General features: G+C 33.4%; 1 protein-coding gene across 5 annotated transcripts in view; it reads left to right on the forward strand.

Moving 5' to 3' along the window:
- The first annotated feature begins 15,829 nt into the window (after positions 1 to 15,829).
- Positions 15,830 to 24,933, forward strand: part of LOC143232877 (extracellular serine/threonine protein CG31145-like) — a 53,338-nt gene continuing 44,234 nt past the window's right edge. Inside the window, exon 1 of one of the 5 annotated variants that reach the window (XM_076468876.1) lies at positions 15,830 to 16,144. In XM_076468876.1, the coding sequence (XP_076324991.1) occupies positions 15,912 to 16,144 (233 nt within the window). In that variant the 5' untranslated portion in view covers positions 15,830 to 15,911. The remainder of the gene's footprint in view (positions 16,145 to 24,933) is intronic. The other 4 variants (XM_076468872.1, XM_076468874.1, XM_076468873.1 and 1 more) reach the window with 4 other exon arrangements.

The following is a 24,933-nucleotide window of genomic DNA, read 5'->3' on the forward strand; positions in this document are numbered from 1 at the left end:
ATTAAAACAAAAGCAAGATACTCGTCGTAACACAGAATAAAACAGTGATATATTTCTGGGTGAAGTAGGATATAATAATTATAACTTCTCCGCTGATAACCCATCACCGTTGTGCTTCTCATGTTAAATTTCTTCACAGAACAAAGTTATTGGGTAAATCACATTATAAAGTAGATTGTTTGATTTTGATGTATCACATGTTCTATAACGAAATGTTGCGAACATACTATCATCAGCTCGTAATATGTTCTCACCACAATCAACTATCCTTCTCCGGCTACTAATTGTTGTAGAATATATATTCTAAGCGTAATACTATACCTAAGCTGATAGATGCGTTCAGGTAAACCGGATATCTTAGTTGACAAAGAAAGAAAAATAGGTAAATACGTTATTTGCAAAGATTTTAGTTGTCTTTATTCGTCACATTAAAAACTACGTTTATGTAGGATTTCACTAACATGCAGTCTATTTGTATCTCAGGACGGCTGATATGTGTATTAGCACTTTTACTAATAAAACAGAGAATAACGTTTCCGACCTTCCTCGGTCCTGAGAAACATTTTTACTTCAAGTTGGTTTCTCGTTATCACAAATGCATCCTATTTATTTCTAGTAAGCTAAACACTTTGCTTACGACACATAATATGGCTAATATTTCAAGATATTGTTGCAAATGGCCTAGTGCCTGCAAACTTTATTTCTCAGATCTGCCCATACATTGCCTTTAATCTGTACTTGTTCGAGATATATTGTTCATTTCAGAACGAAGTTAATTAAATGCTATTTTGATATTGAGCTTAACACAATTTTATTTCGCTCGACTTAATGAGTTTCTTGGTAAAAATCACCACTTTGTGAATTTTGGTTCAAATTTATAAAACTCATTTGAAACTGTTATCCACAAACATTCGCTTATTGTTTTTAGATGCTGTGTTGAGTGATGTTATTGGGTGTTATATCTTGTGAAATTTCAGTTGCAAAAACTTAAAACGGGGATGAAGTTGATATAAGTTTTAAATGATGGTCGTTTTTCTTAATATAACTTACAAATAAAGACTGTTGTATACTTATGGCGAAAGTAGAAATTTGATGTAAATAACAGTTCCACTAAATTGCGAAAATACATTAGAAGTTTTCTCACAATGATGTCATTCCATCTTCTGTAAAATCTGAAGTAAATACATAAAACAAAACATGCCAGTAAAAAAAACAGTATGGTTATGAATGAAGAAGAAAAAAATTGATATATTAATATTGGAGATTGACTAAGTGATTGCTTTTGGGAAGGATGCGTAACGATCCTTTTCGACATAAAACTTTCATCAACTCAAACATCAGATCGCGAATTCAGAAATTGCAAGGTGGAATACTCATATGCTGAAGTTTGGTAAATAATGTGATATGGGTCAAATTGAGTTGCTAAGACACCCAAAAAGAGACCTGCAACAAGTCCTACTCAATTTGTGGTAAGCGGAGTACGGTGTCTTATAACAGGTGAACACGAGACTCAGGCAACGGTATTAAACATAATCAATAAGGTTCTCCGTCTCTGGAAAAGCGACATAAGTTGTTTTCAAAATATGTTGAACTGTCGCATGTTTCAAGCAGCTGCAGAAAGAAACAGATATTCGGGCTGTTCTGTAGAAAAACTTACAAGTCGAATGCAGTGCCTATCAAATTCATGTGCGATTGGACTGCCCTATTGCTGGTAAAATCTCATTCACTTACACAAGATAGATTTTGGAAAGCGACAAGGATAGTAGTGTTCCTTGGTATAACATCATTAAGGCTGAACCTTTTTTCAATAAAAATTGTACTGAAGGGTTATTATCGAGATGTGTGGTCGTCAAATAAAGACGACCAGCGTGAGTTTCCAATATTGTTTTAAATAATGTTGTTGTTTTTTTATATTCGAATTCTTTTACCAATACTAACAAGTATGGCAGGTTAGTTTGGTCAAACATTACCAGTAATTATTCAATAAAATAAAGTATATCTTTCTTTGAAATCAGTTTTAACTGGGAAAAAAACTATATGAATTGGGTTTATTGCTATTTGTTAAACAAATGTGTAAGTTTCTGTACAAAATTTCCCTTAGAAACACGAGTTTATTGTTATAAATGGAACAAAATAACTTTCTTGTACATGGAAAATTTATTAATTGTTTAGCGCAACGTTGAATAATGTATTACGTAAAGTGTGCTTACCGTAAGTATCAATCCTACAGTTCCAGCGTTATAAGCACCCAAGTATACTACTGAGTCACCATGGATCATATTTAATTGTATGACGGTTCTACTAATGAATATTTTAAAATCTTTTTGGTGAAGCTAACTTATACTTTGCAAATTTGTGGCCTAAGTTATATTGTTTCATTATTTTCAATAGCTTTTTAAATTATAGCATTCCAGTATTAAAGGACCCGTAAATTAAAGCAATAATCTCACAGTTCGCTATCGCGAGAACGAAATCAATCCTATAACAAATAATATTCGCCCTTTTAGCTGTTGGAGAATTATAACGGGACAGTTAATCGCATTATTCTTTAGTAAAGAACAGCCCGAGAATTGACGATGGGTGATTTTCACTTTCGTCTCTCTGTCCTATCGTTGCAAAATTAGTGCAGATAGTCGTTGAATATCTTTTCGCAAATTAAACAAAACAAAAAAAAAACATTTAAATATGAACAACATGTACTTTTTAACATTCGTTTACTTGACTTTTCTGCTCACAAGTTACAAGAACTCATTAAAAAATATACTGTATGTCTTATTTCCTTTCATACGAGTGTTTAACTCATGATTGTTGATAAAAATGAAAATATTCACTTGTTTCACAATTATTTTATGTGCACAATCTAACAATACATGAACTCTATTCAATATTTATAGCTGGATTTCAATTATAATGTTAATTGGAGGAGTTATTTAAATGTTAGTTAGCGCGCGTATATGTGTATTACAAAGTTACATAATGGTCTAACTCTACTCTGCGCATCAGGGGTATCAAAACCTGATTTTTCCTTTGTAAGTCTGCAGACATATCGCTATGCTACAAATGGTATCCTAGTTAGCTAAACAAGGTATCTTCCTATAGACTTTTATTCATGTGTTCATTTTTCTTTACGATATAACACTGTGCTATACATACTTTTTTATGTCTTACTAAAACAATAGTCTTCAATATTTTACTCAGTATCCAAGTGCATTTTATTCCACGTCTTTCTTAGTTTGTACAGAACTTGTATTTAAAGTAAATTAATCTCAAAAAAGGAAGTAATGATATAATTAGCTGTTCTTAGTTTAATGAACAGAATTAAATAATTACGTCTACAGACATGGATTATGTCTTTCCTTCTTCATCAAAACGAAAATAAAGTTTATAACTTGTCGATTCTCTTAAAATATTTTTTTTGTTTTTTTTTTAGAATTTCGCACAAAGCTACTCGATGGTTATCTGTGCTAGCCGTTCCTAATTTAGCAGTGTAAGACTAGAGGGAAGGCAGCTAGTCATCACCACCCACCGCCAACTCTTGGGCTACTCTTTTACCAACGAATAGTGGGATTGACGGTACCTTTTTAACGCCCCCACGGCTGAAAGGGCAAACATGTTTGGCGCGACGGGGATGCAAACCCGCGACCCTCAGATTACGAGTCGCACGCCTTAACACGCTTGGCCATGCCGGGCCAACCCTTACAAAAAAAGCGACAGAGTCAGCGAGGAATGTTGACGAATATCAAGTCGTAGAAGTGTCCATGAATGATAGCACTGCACAACATTTTTTTTTTTAAGTTTTTGCTGATTGTGACAGGTACCTGGTGGGTATGCACAAATATAGTTTTGGTTTTGCTTCATTACGTAGGAACTCTAAGAAATAGACAGTTAACTGTTTAGTGGCAATAACGTACTTAATTGCATTTATATTTCTCATGCGCTATTAAGTTCAACATAATTAAAAGTGTTTTGCTCCTGATATTCGTTTGTATTAAATGTCCGGTGCATCACGTTGCAGTGTTCAACAGTAGTCAGCAAGCATTGACGGATTCCAGTTGCCCTGATATCGTTTTACCATTGTAGCAATGTCCTGGTGAAACTGAAGATTTCAATGAAACGGTACGTGATGGGCAAATTTGATGTGATTTTCGTGATCAGCAGTGAAAAATCTATAAGAAACACCCATCAGTGTTCAAGAAGCAAAAACTTTGTTGTGCAGTGTAGTTTGTGGAACACTATCTTACAAGTTTCTTATCGGACAGCACTACATTGTGAGTTTCCGTATATAAAAGTTAATAAACCTTCCGATTTATTTCCCTTAGCGATTATCTAATTCTGTAGAAACTGTAAAAAAATCTAAGAATGACGCTGAATAAAAAACATTAAAAGCATATTACACATCACATCAGCTGGTAAAAATGTTCAAAGTGTATCAAAATAAATGAAAAGAAAACATAATGGTAACAAAGGTTCTAATGATAAAGCATAATCTTTTTACAACTAAGCATGAATAGTATTGTTTTAAAAAAAATGTAAGCTTCTGCGTGAATAGTTTATTTTGAAAAGTATGATTTGTTTAAATTAAAAGCGTTGTGATTTACTGATACCAAAACCACATCTGGCAACCAGCTGTGTCCAATGAGAAGAACCAAACCGCTTGCTTTTAACGTTGTAAATTCGTAGACTTATCGCTGTACCAGTGAGGGACCGATACAATTGATATTTAAACGTTTATTTCAAACGATGTAAAAAAAATGAACTCCTGTCTATTAACTGTTCATTTAAAATGTACTTTTTTCATGGCATTTTTTTTTTATTTTATAAACTCCAAACTGCCTAAATCCATGTCTACTCAAATCTACCCGTTTAGTAAACTTGTGACAATTTCGACTCCTAATCACAACTTGATAAAACAGATGACGACAGTGGGATCGAATCTCTTTTGAGTTCCTGTAGATAAGGGCAGAAATCCGAAACTTCAGTATCCGGCTAATAGATCAGAGGTCCTGACGGGTGGTCACTCTTGTCAAACGAAAGCACTAAAGTTTGGGTAACATGTATCCAATTTGTAGTAAAAGAACGCTAGTATTGAATAAGACACAAACTTTCTAACTTATAAATATAAAAGTGCATAGAACGGAACACCTAAAATACTTAAAACTTTTAATACGCTATTCGTGAAACATGAATATTTATTCATAGAAGTTATTAAAAGAAACATGGGAACTCCTAATCACAGCATGCTAATACCTTAAACCGTAATTATTAAAGAAACAGATAAACAAAACATCATGAAAACCAGTAAATGTAATCACTTGTAACATGGATACACCTGACCACATCTTATTTTTTATCTTAGAAAAAAAAGTCGTTTTAAAGCATTTGAGAATAAATTTCACCTAATAACGAAACTAAAATATCAAACAGACATTGATCATTATTTAAAAGTCTGGAAGGAGATTTAGGTTTGTTCTTCGATTTTCATGAGATTCCCACACTTATGGAACGTGATACATCTGCATCTCTCAGCTGACAATATACTGACAATCCTGGAAGGTTGAAGGTCATTACAAATTGTTTAAGTATTCAGTTTAAAGAATTCCATTGTTGGGTTTGAATATATATATATAAACAACAGAAGTGAGTATTCCAGAAAACCGATCGTTCTAATTAAGCACGTGTAATGGTTAACATTTGCATGGTTTTATTAGTAGGTTAATTTTTAATGGTATTTATCTGTCTGGAGAAAATTAGCTATTCTTTCCAAAATTGTACTTTGATTTCATAGCAACTCTAACAAAAAATCATGAATTGAAAAAAAAAACTTTAACTTCAACAGATAAACGTTTAGCGGAGAAATAAATACAGAAAGTAAAAGAAAACGTGGAAAGCACACAGTGTCCAAGTATTGTATGATTAGTGTTTTTCAACTTTATGACGACTTAAAAAGTGAGGGGTAAAGTTAAATCCGAAACGTACATCTTACGCTAATGTTAAACAGAAAATATATCCTTTGAAGTACGTTGTGAGAGATTTTAATCAAAGCTGAAGTTACTTTCCTAACTGATTTAAAAGTACCATAAGAACGTTAAACGGAATACGTATTAAAGCTGCAGTAACTGAAGGTTGTCTAATTGTATATATACTTCTACCGTTGTTTATTCTTTAAAATAAACTCTTTAATCTATTTATAGCAACGGTGAAATTATATCAAAACGAATATTTTTCAGATCAGCGTACTATTAAAATCATTAACTATAAATTCAAACATTTGAATTTCTTCACGAACATCTGTATAAAACATTTTATTTAGTAGAATATACTTTTTCACAGATAGCTTCTAGAACAATGTTTCTCAATTTTTTTTAGTGAGTGTCCCCCTTCGGTTTGGGATGGCCAGGTGATTAGGGTGCTTGAGTTCGAATCTCCGTTCCACTAAACACACCCTCTCTTTCAAGCGGGGGAGGGGTGTTATAATGTTCCAGTCACTCACATTATTCTTTAGTAAAATAGTAGCTGACTTTCACGCCTAAATTAAGGAAGGCTAGTGTAGTTAGCTCTTGCATAGTTTTATACAATATTGAAACCAATCATTTTCTCTGTGGTTATTGACACCACTTTAAAATACATTATGGACCACCTGTGGATCGGAAGACAGTTGTAATCTTAAATCTTCTTGCTTCGTCCTCAGTTCAGACGGAAATTTGCAGTAGTAATGTGGCATGTTACAACTATACTCGGTTGAGATTAAAACTTGTAGCATGTTTTTCGTAGTCTAAAAAACAGGATACTTAACATTTCCTTTTTCACGATAATCATTAGTGCTTCTTGAGCTGACAAGCGAAAGATATTGTATTTAGACTGATGGAAAATGATCAACAAATTACAAAATAACTTCATTCATTCTCTGCATACTTTTGACAGTTAATAAATGGACGTAAATGTCATAAATCATTACGAATTATTTAAGTTTTCTCATTCATATTTAACTGATTTTTAGTATTATTCTACCTAAAATCCTCAAGTCTCGCTATTTGCTTTTTTCTATGAAAATATCATTGGTTTATTTTAGAATTTTCTTGCAAAGCTTCACAAAGGGACTAATTTTGAATTTAGAGATAAGAGAATTTTGATTGTTTGGAGTTAAGTACAAAACTACATAATGCTGTGCCCACCACGAGTTTCGAAACCCGGTTTCTAGAGTTGTGAATCCACAAACATACTGGCTGACAGACTAGAGAGACGGTACCAAATCATCAGTGTCCAACTCTTTTACTACACGTATCAAACCGAACAGTGGGGCTTCACCGTTACTTTTATACCGCACCAACAAGTCCAAAATTCAAAGTATATCTATGCAGCAATGGAACGAGAACCATGAATCCTTAAAAATCACACTCCGGGCTCGTCAATTTATAGACCACCTCAGACGATAGTTAAAGGACTTAAATTTAATACACCCTAATATTTGCAAAGGCATATTTACCAAAATACTCTTTAGTGCTTTAAGTAACTAGAATAAGATGTAGATATATGTAAAAATATACACACAAAAAACATAGAAATTACAACACGCTATGCTCTTAATCATAGAAAGTTGTTCTATAAACAATGAGACATAGAACTGTAGTTATATGATTTTGGACAGAAAATTAAGATTTGATGGACATTAAGACTATCTCTAAAACTATCAGTACAAATAGTTTTGCAGACAGTTATGTATATACATTTCAAAATAAAAATTGATTAGTAGATTTAGAATACTAAAAAAATTTCAAAATACATATCGAGAGATGTAATTATAGAACTTTAAATGATATAAAAATATTCGCAAGGCAAGTGCGAACTTTTAATGTTTAATATCGATCTGAAGGAAAGATAATAGAACATTTTTGTAAAATTTCAAAACATTATTTCTATTCAGTATTTTTTTATTAACTATAACCAATCTCGACATTCTCTCACTGTCAACTAATGCCATCTCTTACAAAGACAAGAAACAACTCTGTTACTTACCTTCTGTTAAAGATAACCTGTAGCTCCTGCCCCTCCTTTCTCGTCAAGGATAAATAGTAACGCTAATGTTATCCTTTTTTAAAAAAAGTAATCAATAACTCTTATATTAACCTTTACGCCGAGTTCTCCGATAGGACAGCGGTAACTCTACGGATTTACAACGCTAAAATCAGGGGCTCGATTCACGTCCGTTGTCACAGCAGATAGCCTGACGTGGCTTTACTATAAGAAAAACCACCCTTCACGTTGAGAGGGCCGGGTGGTTAGGGCGATTGAGGATTGCGTGTTTGAATTCCATTCCATCATGGGAGCATTATAATGTGACGCTCAATCCAACGATTCGTCGATAAAATTGTAGCTCATGAGTTGGCAGTGAATGTTGATGACTAACTGCTTTTCCTCTAATCTTTCACTGCTAAATTAGGGACGACTAGCTAACATAGTCATCCTGTAGCTTTGCGAGAAATTCAAATAAAGCAAGCATATAAAGGATAATTAGTTACTCTGATAATATCCTTTTCAGCAACGATAATCAACAACACTGATAGTGAAGCTCTATATATCCGAAGCTAGATTTCTAACAAGAAACGGCTTCACAAAACAACTGTTTTATTACCTTTCTCTCCAAGAATAACTTCCTAAATATCGTCTTATTAACATTCTAAGTGATGTCATTTTATCCTTTTAGTCAATCATTCGTTTTTTGACATGAAGCTAGCTTCAACGCCCCATTTGCCGCCCTGTATTCGTGTGCAGATTTGACGTATTGATTGTTTTACGTCTTGTCTCATGTTGATGTGAGATTATTCTTAATTACTTCTTGAGGAAGAGTAATCACAACCAATCCAGAAATTTATAGAATGAAAGTTGTTTGATCTGTAGATTTTATTATGTTTCTCTAAATCAAATTCACTTTTCTTACACATACAAAAGAAATTACCTTTTAATTCTTTGTAATTTGTCATCTCACACCAAGACATCCAACGATGAGATCTGAATTCTGAAAGAACTTCGTCGTCTAAATAAACTTGCTGTCAGCAGTTGATAATATTCAATGGTATTGTCACCACTGTGTATCATGTGACACACAGGCCTTAAAGGTTAAATAAATAGATGCAGGTTCTTTGCTGTTGAAATAAAGAACCTGCATCTATTTATTTAATTTTCTTACAATATTTTTTCTTAATATACTACTACCTACTTTTTGAGATTAATACATATCAAACTTTAATTACAACTCTGTTAAATGAAAGATATCCGTAAAATACAAAAATATATATATATATGTACAAAATTTACCCTTACGGTTACACTGATGGCTAATCACACTTTATAAAAATGGTTTGTACACACTAAATCACTATAATGGTACCGTATGTGTGATCTGTGGCGCCGAGAACCTCAAGTTTAGTACTTGTAATAGGTTTATGACTAATACCTGACATATGGACAGGAAATTGCATTATTTGTGGCATGAAGAACATGTTACAGTCTTTAAAGATGAAAAAATTGTATAGCTGGATAATGAAACGATGTAGAGATTGAAGTGACAACATTTTGAAGAATTGGGGAGCTTTAGCTATCCTTCATGGATGTGGAAAATCTTATAGAGTAAAGAGTTAACACAACAGTAACTTCTAAAACCATACCACAGACTAACCTAGAAAATTCCCCTCATTTTTCAAGCGAAAACTATGATTGTCCAAAAAAAAATGAATCTTTCGATCCAAATAGTTATTGCCATAAAGCTAGGCTTTTCATTTGTTATAGTTAACTAGATAATAAAAAAAACTGCTTCGAAGTTGACACAAATTAAACGAGATTCTAGTAACTTCTCAAAATCAACGGTTGTTTTCATAACATAGATCATCAAAGAAAATGGAGTTAAATGAATCCCCATTCAACCAAATCCCTACCGCCCTTTTGCAGTTCCAGTGCTAGAACGTGATCTTGGATGATCCGAAAGAATGTCAAGATGTATAAGTTAGTAACAACGTGTTGTATAATACTATGTGTGATCGTGGCCATCCGATGAGCATAACTGATAGCAGAACTAATCTCATTAGAACTACGAAACCGAGAACATATTTTTTATGGTATTACAGATATTTCTACAATAAAATAAAAGACGCATTGTTACACTAACATTATTTTTAAGTGATGCAGTAAATATAATTTTAAGAACATTACTTCAAAATATTGATATTTGGAATAAATTTATAAAAACTTTATCAGCATGCTGTTACTAGTTTCAGAATGTTATATTAATAAATACAGATATGCAACAGTATTAATCAGATTTGAAATATTACGTATCTGCTAATTATCTTTTACAACTTACGCATTCTTACCTCTCGCGATAATCCAGTATTTATGTTTATATCTAAGGATTGTTATTTTAGAAATTGTGTGTTTGTGAAGGGACAGATTAACTTCCATTCTGAAATATAAATTATTTAATTAAGTTTTGTTTGTTTGACACTAATTGCGGGGCTACACAATAGGCCATCTGTACTACACCAGTATCCGAACCCAATTTTTAACGATATGAGCCCATAGACTTGCCACTGAGCCGCTAGGGGGTATGTATGTACGTGGCTTTTTGGTGTGTCAATCGAGAGGAACGAACCCCTCATTTTAGTGTTGTAATTCCGAAGACTTACCGCTTTCCCTGCAAGGGACACCACTAGGGGAGTTGGTTAAGCAAACACGTAATCTTTTCTTTTATGAGCTTCATATGACATATTTAATCTAGCACAAAAACAACAGTTATTAAAAATCTTAACTAAGGTGTCGATCGGTTGCACTTACCAAATCAAATCCAAAATGCTAGAAACAGTGTTTGAACAACATGAAGTTTCAAACAGTTAACGGAATTCAATAATTGAGACTAAATTTTTTTTTCTGGTTTTAGCAAAAGTTTTTATCAAACCACTTCATAGTTTTATTTTTGTGAACTATTAGGTTTGTTTTCCAAGGGTGCTGTAAAGTAGTAAATTTTTAAACGTTTTCCTTTTTATTTAAATTATATTCATAAAACTTCGAGTAGATAAACAAAGAGTGAAATTACATGATTGTTTTTGTTTGTTTGTTTTTTGGAATTTTGCACAAAGCTATCTGTGCTAGCCGTCCCTAATTTAGCAGTGTAAGACTAGAGGGAAGGCAGCTAGTCATCACCACCCACCGCCAACTCTTGGGCTTCTCTTTTACCAATGAATAGTGGGATTGACCGTAACATTATAACGCTCCCACGGCTGGGAGGGCGAGCATGTTTGGCGCGACGCGGACGCGAACCCGCGACCCTCGAATGACGAGTCGCACGCCTTACGCGCTTGGCCATGCCAGGCCTAAAAAAAAAATATATTTGGTGTAACGGGGATTCTAACCCGCGACCCCTCATATTACGAGTCGAGCATCGTAACCACCTATTCTTGCCGGGCAGAAATTACATGAAAGGTTTGGTTAAAGCGTTACATAAGTAATAAATGTGTATACTAATTTCGATAACAGCACTATACGCAACTGTTAAATAAGAGCATTTTAATCATTATAAGTTTCAACTTATGATATTAATACCTACTTCTTGTTAGCTACATTATTTATTAAGTTAATTATTGCTTCTAATCTGTGTAAATAATTCATTTTCTTCATAAGATACTTATAATAACATTTATACTATTCTTAATTTAGTATTATTATATTTTTTGTTTTTAAAAAACCATCATTCAGAAATATAGTAACTCAGATTTGTTTCACGTGAAAACTTTTCAAACTAATATACTTACATAATGCCTTGTTTATAGGTTTTTTCTTCTCATTTATGCTATCCAACTCACACTAGCAAATCTATTGACAAATATAAATTTCACTTTCGTAAGGAATCTATAAACTTTATATTAAAGTGATAAAAGAGAAAAGGACCTTAGATAATCAACGTAACAGTACAGTTTCGTGATATTTTCTTCTAATAGTTCGACATGTTTCTTTTCTTAGTGAATATTTTAGTAGATAAAAGCAAAGCCGTAATTGATCCAATGTTTACTGACTAAAATGAAATGGTGTTTAACAAGACATTCCAGAGTTAAATACCACCACATGGTAAACCAGACTGACGCCAGTTCTTGTTGTATTTTATTTTGTGATTTTTCAAATGATGGCGAAGCATTAGGTGTGAGTAGAGAGAGTAAAAATAAGTAAGGTCAAAGTGTGGAGGTTGATTATGAAATATCATTCACGTCTGTGTAGCCAGTGCAACATTTGTATAGAATAGAAAGACCCTGAGCTGTGTTATTACCAAATTACATACGGTTGCAGTCAACAAAGAAGGTTTCAGAGTAGTTCTGTGTAAATGAATCAGTTGAAATTTAAAAGTGTACTTTTCAAAATAAAAAAATTAAATATAGTAAATCTGAAGAAAATTGCAGCTTTTTTGTGCCTGTTTCAGCTTTTTAAGTATCCAGATGATCAGTTAAATCATTGTAAAATATTAATTACGTTAATGTCTCTTAGTGGCTCAGCAGGAACAGTACGAATAGACTGTTGTGATTAACAGCAAACAAAGAAATAAATTATAATTACCAAAATAACAGAGAGATAATTAAATCTAAAATAAGATAATCTGGGTGGAAGCTAATTAACCCGAAAACAGGTTAATGTGTTTCAAAAACCAAATAAAATGAAATCCTTAAAATTGATGCACAAAATAGTTTGTTACAAAATATAAACAAAAACATGGAGTAACAGAAAGGTTAAGAAAAAAGATTGCGTCCCTTTGACCAGACTACTTAATCTTCCTGCCGCGATCCTTGATATCATGCAAAGACACTGCGAAATGAAAATAAAAAAATATAGTAAAGTTAAATCTAATGAAAACTTTTGTCAATGCAAGGAAATTTTGAATCCAAGATCACCAGACAATGCAAGAGAATGTTTAATTCAAGATCACATGGAAGGTAGAAATATTTAGACGATGCAGGGAAATGTTGAATCTGAGATCAAAAGAAAAGAAAAAAATTTAGACGATGCAGGGAAGCGTTTAATCCGAGATCACAAGAGAGGTAGAAATATTTAGACGATACAGGGAAGTGTTGAATCCAAGATCACAAGAAACGTAGAAGTATTTAGATGATGGAGGGAAGTGTTGAATCTGAGATCAAAAGAAATTTAGAAATATGTGGCAAGTATGAAAATTAAAGTATTCTTTACTTGTTTACGTCAATACATTTTTGTTCTGTTATTCTACCAATAATAAAGGAACCATGGAGTACGGTTTATATAACAAACAAGTCTATAAATAGATACACATAAACTTTATGATAAAATTAATGTATATATAACCATTGTATAACGTTCCCTTGTATATCGTTTCACTGTAAATCAAACTTCTTTCATTCTTTTGTTTGTTCTTAATTTCGCATAAAGGTACACGAGGGCTATCTGCGCTAGCCGTCCCTAATTTAGTAGTGAAGGCAAATAGTCATAACCACTCAGAGCCAGCTCTTGGGCTACTCTCACGATGAATAGTGGGTTTGACCGTCATATTATAACGCTCCAAAAGGTGAAAGGGCGATCATGTTTGTTGTAACGGTAACTCGAGCCTGCAATCTTCAAATTGCAAGTCAAGCGCCCTGATCACCTGGCTATGCTGGGCCTTCATTCACTTATCAGTTTTTGTAATTTTTTTTTTAAATGGACTAATAAAATAACATACATGCATCTGGAAGAGTAAGGCATTTTGTAAATATGGTTAAATTGCATTTACATCTTATACGTTTCAAGAAGAAAAAAGAAACGAGAAATAAAAGATAGTAATATATATATTTTTTAAAAACCCATCGAAAACTGTATGCCCCACGTCGTTTAACATAAGTACGTACCCCTCAGTGGCACAACAGTATGTCTGTGGAATCACACTCTTAAAAATCGGGTTTCGATACCCTTGGTGGGCAAAGCACAGATAGCCGCTTGGGTAGTTGTGTGTTTAATTTCAAAAAAACAAGTGCAATTATATAACAGGTAGAAGTTAGGCTTAGGCGTTTACGTTTTTTTTCTATGCTAAAAATAAGCTTTGTATCATTACACTTTTATTTTATAGTTTTTTTCTAACTTTTGTAATCCTTGCTAGAGGGTAAAAACTATTATTCGGCAATGCTGTAATATTTCCAATTAAATTAAAATTTGTAGTACACGTTAATAACCATTTTAAAGTCAAAACAATAAATGAAAAATGGAGTAAAGAAAAAATATTGCGTGTTTCTGTTATGTTGATTCTGGATAGTGGAAGTCAGTTTCTGTTAAAAATATATAATTGCTTTATCACTACAGGTTATAATCCAAATGTGGGAAGAAAAAACAATAGTCTTATTTTAAAAATAAAAACTCCGTAAGTTAACTAATACAAAAATAAACAGCAGTTTATTTTAAAAATAAAGACTTTGTAAGTTTACTAATGTGAAAATAAGCAATAGTCTTATTTTTAAAATAGACTCCGTAGTTTAGCTAATAGTTAGGTATGATTTTTTTTTCAAACGCACATGCTACATTTTACGGAATAATTTAATGAAATATTGTCTTCAAATACTAGCTTTTAAATTTATGGAACTCTTACACAAACAATATCACATAATATGCTTTAATGTACTATAGTTTCGTAATTAGAACATAACACAGCATATTAAGATTATTTATGTTCTTCTAACTTGAGTTCCTAGTAAAAACAGTCCTAAAATTTCTCTCAACTAAATCCAATAACAACTACAAAGACGTTTCCGCGACAATATATAACGTTATACCCAAAAACAACATTTCTTTTCTTATTTAATGTTGGATTGGTCGATAAAATGCACTTATTGTGTTTAAAATCAATGAGAACCTAGAGGGAAAGAAAAAATGCCTATTGATTTCTTTCATAATTTGTTATCTAATGTCTAATGTTTGCATATATTAAGACTAGACAAGGCAGCGTTTGAAGCAGGATCCATACGTCATTTTTCTTCAGATGCAGTCTTACTTGTCCAGGTTTAACGTCTTAGATTAAAGTTTGTATTTACTAATGATTAATTAACACTAAGTAGTTGCATGTAGAAAGTTCAATCGCAGTGGCATTTTTTTTTTATTATAATCATGCTTTCTTCTCATATATATATATGTAGCCCCCCGCTAGTACAGCGGTATGTCTCCGGATTTACAACGCTAAAATCAGAGGTTCGATTCCCCTCGGTGGGCTGAGCAGATAGCCTTTGTGGCTTTGCTCAAAGAAAACACACACACTCATATATATATATATCTTAAATCCAAATATTCGAAAAAATAAAGTTACATTTGGTAAAACTCCACTTGTCCCTCATTTCATTAATATACTAAAATGTAAGACAGTTTAAGTGTAGATGTAAGTCGTGTATAACTTGTGTTAAATGTCAACTTAATCATCCTGATTTCACCATGTACTGTTTGAATGAATCAAAATACCAAAAGATGGTTTATTGGAATTATATTAATGAATTAGTTGCGAATACTGTCATACTATATCATAATAAAAGTGAAATTAAGTTAGTATTATTAGAGGAATATGCATCTTACTACTATAATAGATAAAAACGCCTATCACGTGGGGTTATACATATTTGTTCGGTCATAGGTCATGATGTCCTTTATTTATTGATAAAGTTAAACACCCAGCAGAGAACTCTGACATGAGCAACGAGCATTAAACCTATAAAATCACTACCCGTATATTAGAGCTGCTACACGCTAAAGCAGAAAATGAAGATAATTGTCTGTGCGTAAAGTTTAAAGTTCAATATTTTGCGTGGAGACCCAAGCCATAAATATGCCTAGTAAAGTCTGTATATTTAGTGTTCTACGTAAAAATTAACCTGTAATATAATTTTCTGATACTAATGGTTCGTCATATGATTCTGATGTTCAGTTTTAGACGTGACATCAAACAGCGCCCTGCACAGCTCCATTCAGTGACAACAAGCAAGGGCGCAGGGTTACGTAGCATACGTGACGTGTGCACGTGCTCTTCTTGTTATCTTTCCTTGTTGGCTTTGGGGCCAGACATGAGGCGGACTTGGGAGTCGAAGTACTCGACTAATACAGGCAACACCGTTCCATGTGTAATATTACGGTAAGTAGGCCTAGACCATTGACAATATATATATGCTTAGTCTGTTAACTGTCAGACACATAGTTCGCTGAAATTGAAATACAGTCTCATAGTTACTTTTGTCACGTGCTGTTCCATATTTGTTATTCCGTGGACATTTTATCAAAATAGTTTTAAATAATATTTTCTCATATATGATTTTATTTGTTTTTCTCAATCAAATGTGAAATTAGCAAAGTGAAAGAGATATCATTGTTGAACTAATTTTATAAATAAGTGTAACAGTAGAGAGGTGTACATCAAATAAATGTTTACTTAATAAACTGGCGTTCTTTATAATGTAGGTGCCACTTGTTGAAGGATTACTGTAACCATTTGGAAATGTTTACTTCGTTCTGTATTGCGCAAGTTAACGCTGTAGATCAATATGTGTGTGTGTGTGAAGTATCCTGATGTATAGGATATCCTATAAGCATTAAAAATGCACAAATTAGATCAATGATTAATTTTTTTATGTGGATAGGCAATTCGTGTTGCAGAAAATGCGATGCATCGTTGCCAAAGAAAAAAAATAATAGAGCAATAAATTTAGTGAACATTTAAGTAGATTAGTTACAAAAATATATATATTCACACACAACATTTAAAATATCTATAGCATTAAGGTTCTACTATACAGTTTACCGCTACTACCAAATTATAGCTTGTTACTTTATTAAACGTACGAATTCCTCATGATGATCTTATTTCCAATGGTAATACAATTATGCTGAATATTTTACGTATCTGCGTGTCATATTTTCGTATGTAATTTCTCCATTTTATCAATTCATATTTCCAATCAGAACTGTATCCAGGAAACATTTTTTGAGGTGGGGCTGGTAAGAAAGTACTTATTTGTGTTTTTAACAAATGAACTGGGAGGAAAGGGTGTAACTTTCCTTCTGATACACTTATAGCAACAGTATATGTATATATCCAACATAGTAATAAACATTTAGATCAGAAGTGCTGGCTCCCCCCGGGGGTGTGAAATGGTGGTCCAAGGAATATAAGATTCTTTTTCTTCCAGATTCCTCCAAGAGGAAATATCTAACGCACACTTTTTAGGCGAGGGTTTTTTGTTTTAATTTCGCGCAGAGCTTCACGAGAGTAATCTGCGCTAGTCATTCCTACTTTAGAAGTGTAAGGCTATAGGAAAGGCAGATAGTCATCACCGCTAACTCTTGAGCTGCTCTTTTACTAGCGAATATTGGGATTAACCGTTACACAATAACTCCACCACTGTTGAAAGGGCGAACATATTTAGTATGACGGGGATTCGAACCCACAACTCTCAAATTGCGAGTAGAGCGTCCTGACCACCTGTCCATGCTTTTATGTGGGGGTTGCGAAAGCCGTAAAAGGTAGAGAACCACCGTTTTAGATCATTATTCTCACTAACGTTCGCTAGTGACTGTTAGTACCGATATTAGCACTATAAATGCACGGGTTCTTATTGGCAACTATCCCTGCTTTAGCTCAAATGAAACCGTTTGGTTATGCTCCTTTTCAGTTTCACGTAATCGAGAATGAATGATTACAGCTATTCTTTAAAACGTTTCCATATCCATATGTTGGAAGAACTGTTGTTCTTCTTACACGTTGTTTTGTTTATACAGTTGCTCATTTTTTAAACTATGAAGAAATAATGATATATTGGTATCAGTATGTTCTCATATGGAGAGGCTACTAGATAAAACAGGAAGTTTTGTTTTCATGTGTATTATGTTTCTTGTTTGTAAGTTTATGAAGAATTGTGTATAAATTAATGTACTTTTGTACATTTTTGTACTTTCTCGGTATACAACTAAATATAATGTATATAAAAAAATAATGTTTTTAGAGCATTTCCTATTAAGGAAGGTACTAGGAAGAAAGTAATAACATGGATCATTTTTTGATTAAATTGTTCATAATAATTCCTCATATGTCGCGACATTCAATGTGTCTCCATTTTCACTCTAATTTAAAAAAAATAAAATGTATGGACTTAATAGACTGAGTCTAATCCCAGAGATAGCGTCGCTGCGTTTCGTGTTTGCGTTATATGAGGATGATAAATGTCGTGCCTGAGTTTTTTTGGCGATTTTACGAGGTGAAGTCTCCCCGTAATGTCTTAAGATGACTATAAATATCTGTCAAAGGGAAGTTGCGTAGTTGGTGTTGTGAAGGGAAGATAGGTAAGTAATATTTGCTACTTTCCATTAGACATATAGACCGTACGTATATAATTGAGGAAAAGGAAACCTAACTCCATTTCACATTATCTATAGTACGTATAACATATAAACAACTTGAAATGAGGAAGTAAAGCGAAAACAGTATAAATCTAATTTCCTGAACGCTTGTGAACAAAACTAAAATGTGGTTTTACACAACTGAAAGCACATAACGATTTAATACCTAGTAATAGTGCAAGGTGCACTGAGCTTTATAATAGTTTATTTATGTGTATATCAATACATATATCTCACTAAATATGTGTGCATGTGTATGTGTGTGTGTTAGGTGTTTGTATTTACCTCTGTACTATACTTAATTTACTTATTTATAATATAATAACGTAATTTCAGTTTAAAAGAAAATATAAACATTTCGTCTAACACTGGTGACCAACGTAATACAAATGATTAATAGTCAAGGTTCATATTATACATTTACGTGTAGAGAGATCACATGTATGACGCCGGTCGCCTAACAACGCAGTAGTGAGTTGATTTTGAGTAAGCGAAGTGCACATGGGCATTTTAAACAGAATTGTGAGTTTACCGTGTTGAGGTAAACCAGCATAATTTGAAATAAGTAAATGTTCTAAATGCGGTTTGTCGAAATATTTTCCGAATATAATATATACGAAATGCTTCAAGAAATATACGATACGAATATAATTTACTTTTCTGATTTTCTAAGCAAGCATCACTGTTTACTTATAAACAAAATTAGTACTTTCTGTGAAAAATAAAATTGTGTTATTTGTTACAAAGTGTCTTCAAGCTATTATAGTCAATTAATACTGCCATACTTTGTATTATTTATCACCGTCCACATTAAAACGCTTGAGCACAGCTGCAAGTACAAAGTTTACAAACCCACTATGTATTCATTTGTAATGTATCAATCTAACAATAATTCCTAAAAGTCCAACTATGCATGAGTTTACTCTTCAGCTAATGAATCATCAACTTTAGAGTCCAATTATGTACTAGCATTACAACCCACCTGTGTGTTCAGTATACAGCTGCGTATAAAATATTTTCTTACTTTGCTGAGCGTTCGATGTTAACGTGGAAAATTTACATACGGGCAGATTTACTGCTTATTTTCCTATACTGTATTTGTGGTACAGTACATTAAAAAATGCATCATTCTCACTTAAGGTATAGTAGGAATAGTTTGGTGCAAGCAGACCAATTTCTTATAAAAATTGTGGAGTTTTTGTAAGCAAAATAATAATAATAACGAATATACACTATTGAAATAAAGTTCGACAAGGTATAGTATGATAAACCAATATTTGTTTTTATTTCTAGATTTAATATTAATTGAATAAAATTTCGTTTCTGTTCTTATCTTAGAACTGACTTTAGACCATAACGAAATAACAAATTATTTTGTGAAGGATGGAGAATAACAAACAAACTTTTACAAAAACATAATAGAATCTGATTTGTCACTGCAGCAACAGTAAAATACAAGGTAATACATATAGATACAACAATAGATAGATATTTACAATAATTTTCATGAACAATTTTGTACACTTATAAAGGAAAGCCAACTGGGAAGAAAGCAGCTGTAAGCTTGATCGATAAATATTGAACATGAAGATAAAAAATTGTCTATTATGATTTTTTACCATTAAATTATCCAAGCTATGAATTCAAAAAAGAAAAATTTCTAGTATTTTGGAATTTTAGACACGATGCTACGAACTAAAAACAAATACATCGTTTTCCGGCACGGCATGGCGAAGCGTGTTAAGGCGTGCGACTCGTAATCTGAGGATCCCGGGTTCGCATCCCGGTCGCACCAAACATGCTCTCCCTTTCAGCCGTGGGGGCGTTATAATGTTACGGTCAATCCCACTATTCGTTGGTAAAAGAGGAGACCAAGAGTTGGCGGTGGGTGGTCATGACAACCTGCCTTCCCTCTAGTCTTACACTGCTAAATTAGGGACGGCTAGTGCAGATAGCTTTGTACGAAATTCCAAAAAGAAAAACAAACAAAACATCGTTTTCCCCTGATGTCAATCGTTATTGTTTGTTATATTATCTGCCGGATTCAACATGGCTAAAGCTTACAACAAAGCGGGGCTAAAAATCATCACAAAATATTAATTTTACCCAGCGAGTAAATCTGGACAATGTTACTGATGATAATATTTCATTAGCGTTATTAATTAACTAGGATACACATGTGAAAATATTACATCGGAGCCTTTTGGTTCTTGCTGCGATATTGTTATGTTCCAATGGGATTATGCTATTTTTATAAACTTGCGAGTGCATATTTCTTGCAATTGCTTTGGATAAAATATATCATGTACTTCCGACAAGAGATAATGGTTTTATGCACGATATCTTTCTAAGTTGATATTTTTAATGCTTTCATTTTATTTTGAATTACATTAAAGAGTTTCCATCTAAAAATAAAGTAAGATTAATGTTTGAAATACAAAAAACGAGAAAACCTAAACAACTTGTTTTTGGATTACAAAAAGAAAAACTGTACAAAAAATAAAGAAGGATAAATATTTATAAAAAATTAGCTTGAGCCTAAAATTACTTTGAATCATACATTTTATCATAAAACACATTTTAAACGTTATTTCACATTTCATTGAATGGAGTTGTAACTTTTATAACTATATTTTCCATGTTCGTTTCATTTTGATTGTTTAATTAAAATAATTATATGCTTATATTAATTAGATGATCACTTTAAATTTCTTATGAACACCTGCCTAACAGAAATGATCTATGATGCTAAATAGTGTATTTTACACTAGAGTCTATTCAAAGCAACACTCGTCGAACACCGTTTGTGTCAATCTATATAATTAAAACTCAAGTTATTCATACTGCCTGTTAATTATTTGCTTAATTTTCCTATCAGTTAGAATAATATTTAAATAGAATAAAACAAAACCTATTTCAAGTGTTCATTATTTATGAACACATTTTGTTTCTTCAAAGAGTTACATAATTATCTTCTTTTATTATATTTGAATATTGAGTTAACTTGGTAGTACGTTGCTACTGTATTTCAACGAAAATAAAAGTAATTCGATTGAGTAGAATTAAGCACAAAGCTACACAGTTGACTGTCTGTGAATAAAAGTAACGTATTATATACTCTTTAAAAAAAGAAACGCAAAAGGCAAAATTTGAGACAAATTGTTAACAAGTTCATTCCGGGTAGTTCTGTATGACATGTGTGTAACTTTGCACATTCACTGCTGAACATCCGAAGTCTGCAAAGGCGAAGTCCACGCTCACTAGTTGAAGTTTAACGTCACTCAACGTCAATAACGAGTATGCCCCCCGTGAGCATTAATAACTGCTTGACATCTCCTGCCCATGGAAGCGATCAGATGACGAATCACATCCTGTGGAATGGCTGTCCACTCAGCCTGCAAAGCTGCTGCTAGCTGAGGTAGAGTCTGTGGCTGAGGTTGTCGCCGGCGGTCCAACTCGTCTCAAAGATGTTCGATGGGGTTTAAATCTGGTGATCTGGAGGCCCAGGGAAGAACGTTGATGTTGTGGTGTCTCAAGAAGACAGTGGCGAGTCGGGCTGTGTGAGGACGGGCGTTGTCATGTTAAAAAACGTCGTTGACGTTCGCCATGATGGGTTGCACATGGGGCCTAAGAATCTCGTCGACGTATCGTTGAGCTGTAAGATTCCCTCGAATGTGCAAAGGGTCTGTTCTGGCATTGTAGGCGATGGCAGCCCACATCATGACGCTGCCACCACCAAATCTGTCAACTTCCTGCACACAGTTTGCTGCAAAACGTTCACCTCGGCGACGGTAAACACGGGTCCTTCCATCCTGCCTATGAAGCATAAAACGTGATTCATCGCTGAACCAAACATGCCTCCATCGTCGATGAGGCCATACCCGATGTGCCCGAGTCCACTGCAGCCGTGCTTGACGATGTTGCTGGGTGAGGATGACGCCTCTGACTGGACGTCGAGGTCGGATTCCTGCATCTCGTAGACGGTTGCGTACGGTCTGATCGGAAATCCTACGCAGCCCTGGTATGGTTGAGGCAGTAGACGTCGCAGTGGTGGTCTTATCCCGAAGGTGACGTAACCGGATGTAGCGATCTTGTGCGGGCGTGATCACACGAGGTCTGCCAGATCGTGGACGGTCACGAGTTGATCCATGTTGTTGGTGACGATTCCATAGCCTTGTGATGGTGCTTGGATGGACATTCACAGCTCTGGCAACATCTGATCGAGATTCGCCTGCTTCCAAACGACCAATGGCGTTGTTGCGTTGTGCTTCAGTCAGTCTTGGGGTAACTGTATTGCGTGTTGGTGGCTTAACACTGAGATATGGAAACCGAGAACCCGTCACTTTTATAAGGATTTTGCACATGTTGCACTTGCAAAACATATAGATCTCTCAAACAAATTTATTGGACACGAATGCGTTTTGGCAAAAAATCCGATGTTTTCCTCCGTTTTCAAAGTACACAACTTTTATTGTCATTTTGGTCTGACAATCAGTGCCTTAACACATGTAACATCACATACTCTGAGCTTGTAACGTTATTACATATATTTCTTTTTAAAATAAAAAGAATATCCCATTGCGTTTCTTGTTTTGAAGAGTATATAATAGTAGAATAACTATTGATTAAACTTTTAACACTTTTTTTTTCTTTTTACAATATGGATGAAGAATATCGAGTAGTCCAAATAAAACTATAAACAGCTTATCGAAGACAATCACCAAAACATATAAATTACTTTAAAATATCAATACAATCAATAGTTAGAATTATAAGCAATAAGATAATATTATATCATACTATTTTCATAACTCAGAAATTCCCACAGGTATATGTAAACGTGGAAAGAGAACTTCAAACGGTTTATTTAGAATTAAGCATAAAGCAACACAATGACCTACCTGTGCTTTGCCCACCACGGATATCGAAACCCGTTTTTTAGTTGTGTGAGTCCGCAGACATACCGCTGTTCTTCAAACGAAGAAACTAATCATACAAGGAGGAACTATTTGTAAATCGGAATGTTGTCTGATTTTTCTAAATGAATGTTCACACACACACATATACATACATATTAAATTACGTTCCTTCATTTCAAGTTCTTTTCCATATTTACATTACTGAAGGTCTTTGTTTAACGTAACCTTATCCGCACTTTGATTTTTAAAGAATGGTATAACATAATTTTTAAAAAACTGCTTCCGATAGCATTCTAGAATATCAAAAGATTTCCTATGTATCACTTTTTTATTACATCCGAATTTTTAAAAGAGTTTTCCGTTTACTTATTTTGAAGCACTAAAATGTTCACATAAATTTCGTTAGCTCTATTTACGATATTATTTTAAAATCACTTATTATACTGGCCAATGATCCATTACAAAATTTAATCAAAGAAATTAATGATATTTATTATCCAGTCATTGTTTCCAACTTTATGCTAAGTATAGTCTTTCAATACTTTCTATGAAGGCAAGTCTTTCCCTCAGGCATGTCTGTCAAGTCCTTAAAAACACCATGTCACTACGAGTTAAGGGCTTTACTTCAATTAAGATTTCAAAAGTTCGTTATAAATATTCACTAAGTTTTATACAATACATCAGGAATAAAGTACACTTGAAACTAAACAACTTGAAAAATCTCACGTTTCGTCCAGAAAGGTGTATCATTGATTTTTTCTTTGTAAGAGTGAATTAAATTTAAAACTGTGTTAGCTTATCAGTATACTTTATATACTTTCCTATATAATTATCATTTGTATAATAGACTGATTATCTAAGTAATTGTTAATATGTAAAAAAACAAATCTGGTAAAAGCCTCAAAAGGTTTTGGATAAACGTCAATATTATACAAAAAAGGAACCTTCCAGTTTACACACGTTATCCAAACTGACTTTAACCAAGAAGTTATTTTTTAACTCAATACATTACTTTATACAAAACAGTACTTCACTCGTCCAACTGTTTAACTTGTGGCTTGATTGTGCGTAAAACAAACTACATGGCCTAGCTAACTAAGGTATTTTTGATTAGATATCACGACTTTTTAAAAATACACATCAACAAACCATCGCAAAATAAGAAAGTGACACTTAATAGTAATCGATCTTAGCTTTAGAACCGCAATTCTATTATACGGAACTGAACTATACTTTACAGAATCAACCAGATTATTTAGAATGTATAATGGTAGTTTTTCATTTTAAAATAGTGTTAATAACTTCCTTTATAGTAACTCCATGAAATCAAGATTAACAGTTTCTTGTCATCATCCGCATGTACTCGGTACAGCCGTATCAAATATCATTATTTGCACTAATTGTGTAAGCTAATATCATTTTATGCTAAATGCTTTTTAAGTGTGGTCACACTGTGAACCAGAGAAACCAAAGTTTGCAGTCCTTTATCGCTAAAACGCACTTCGCACTTTGAGGCCGTGAATGCACAACAAGAGTGACAGTCAAAGCTCAATATTTGGTCAGTCAAGAGTGTTTCAAGAATTGGCGGTAAATACTATTGACTAGTTCCTAT

Source organism: Tachypleus tridentatus, chromosome 11 (assembly GCF_004210375.1).
Source record: "Tachypleus tridentatus isolate NWPU-2018 chromosome 11, ASM421037v1, whole genome shotgun sequence".
Lineage (NCBI taxonomy): Eukaryota > Metazoa > Arthropoda > Merostomata > Xiphosura > Limulidae > Tachypleus > Tachypleus tridentatus.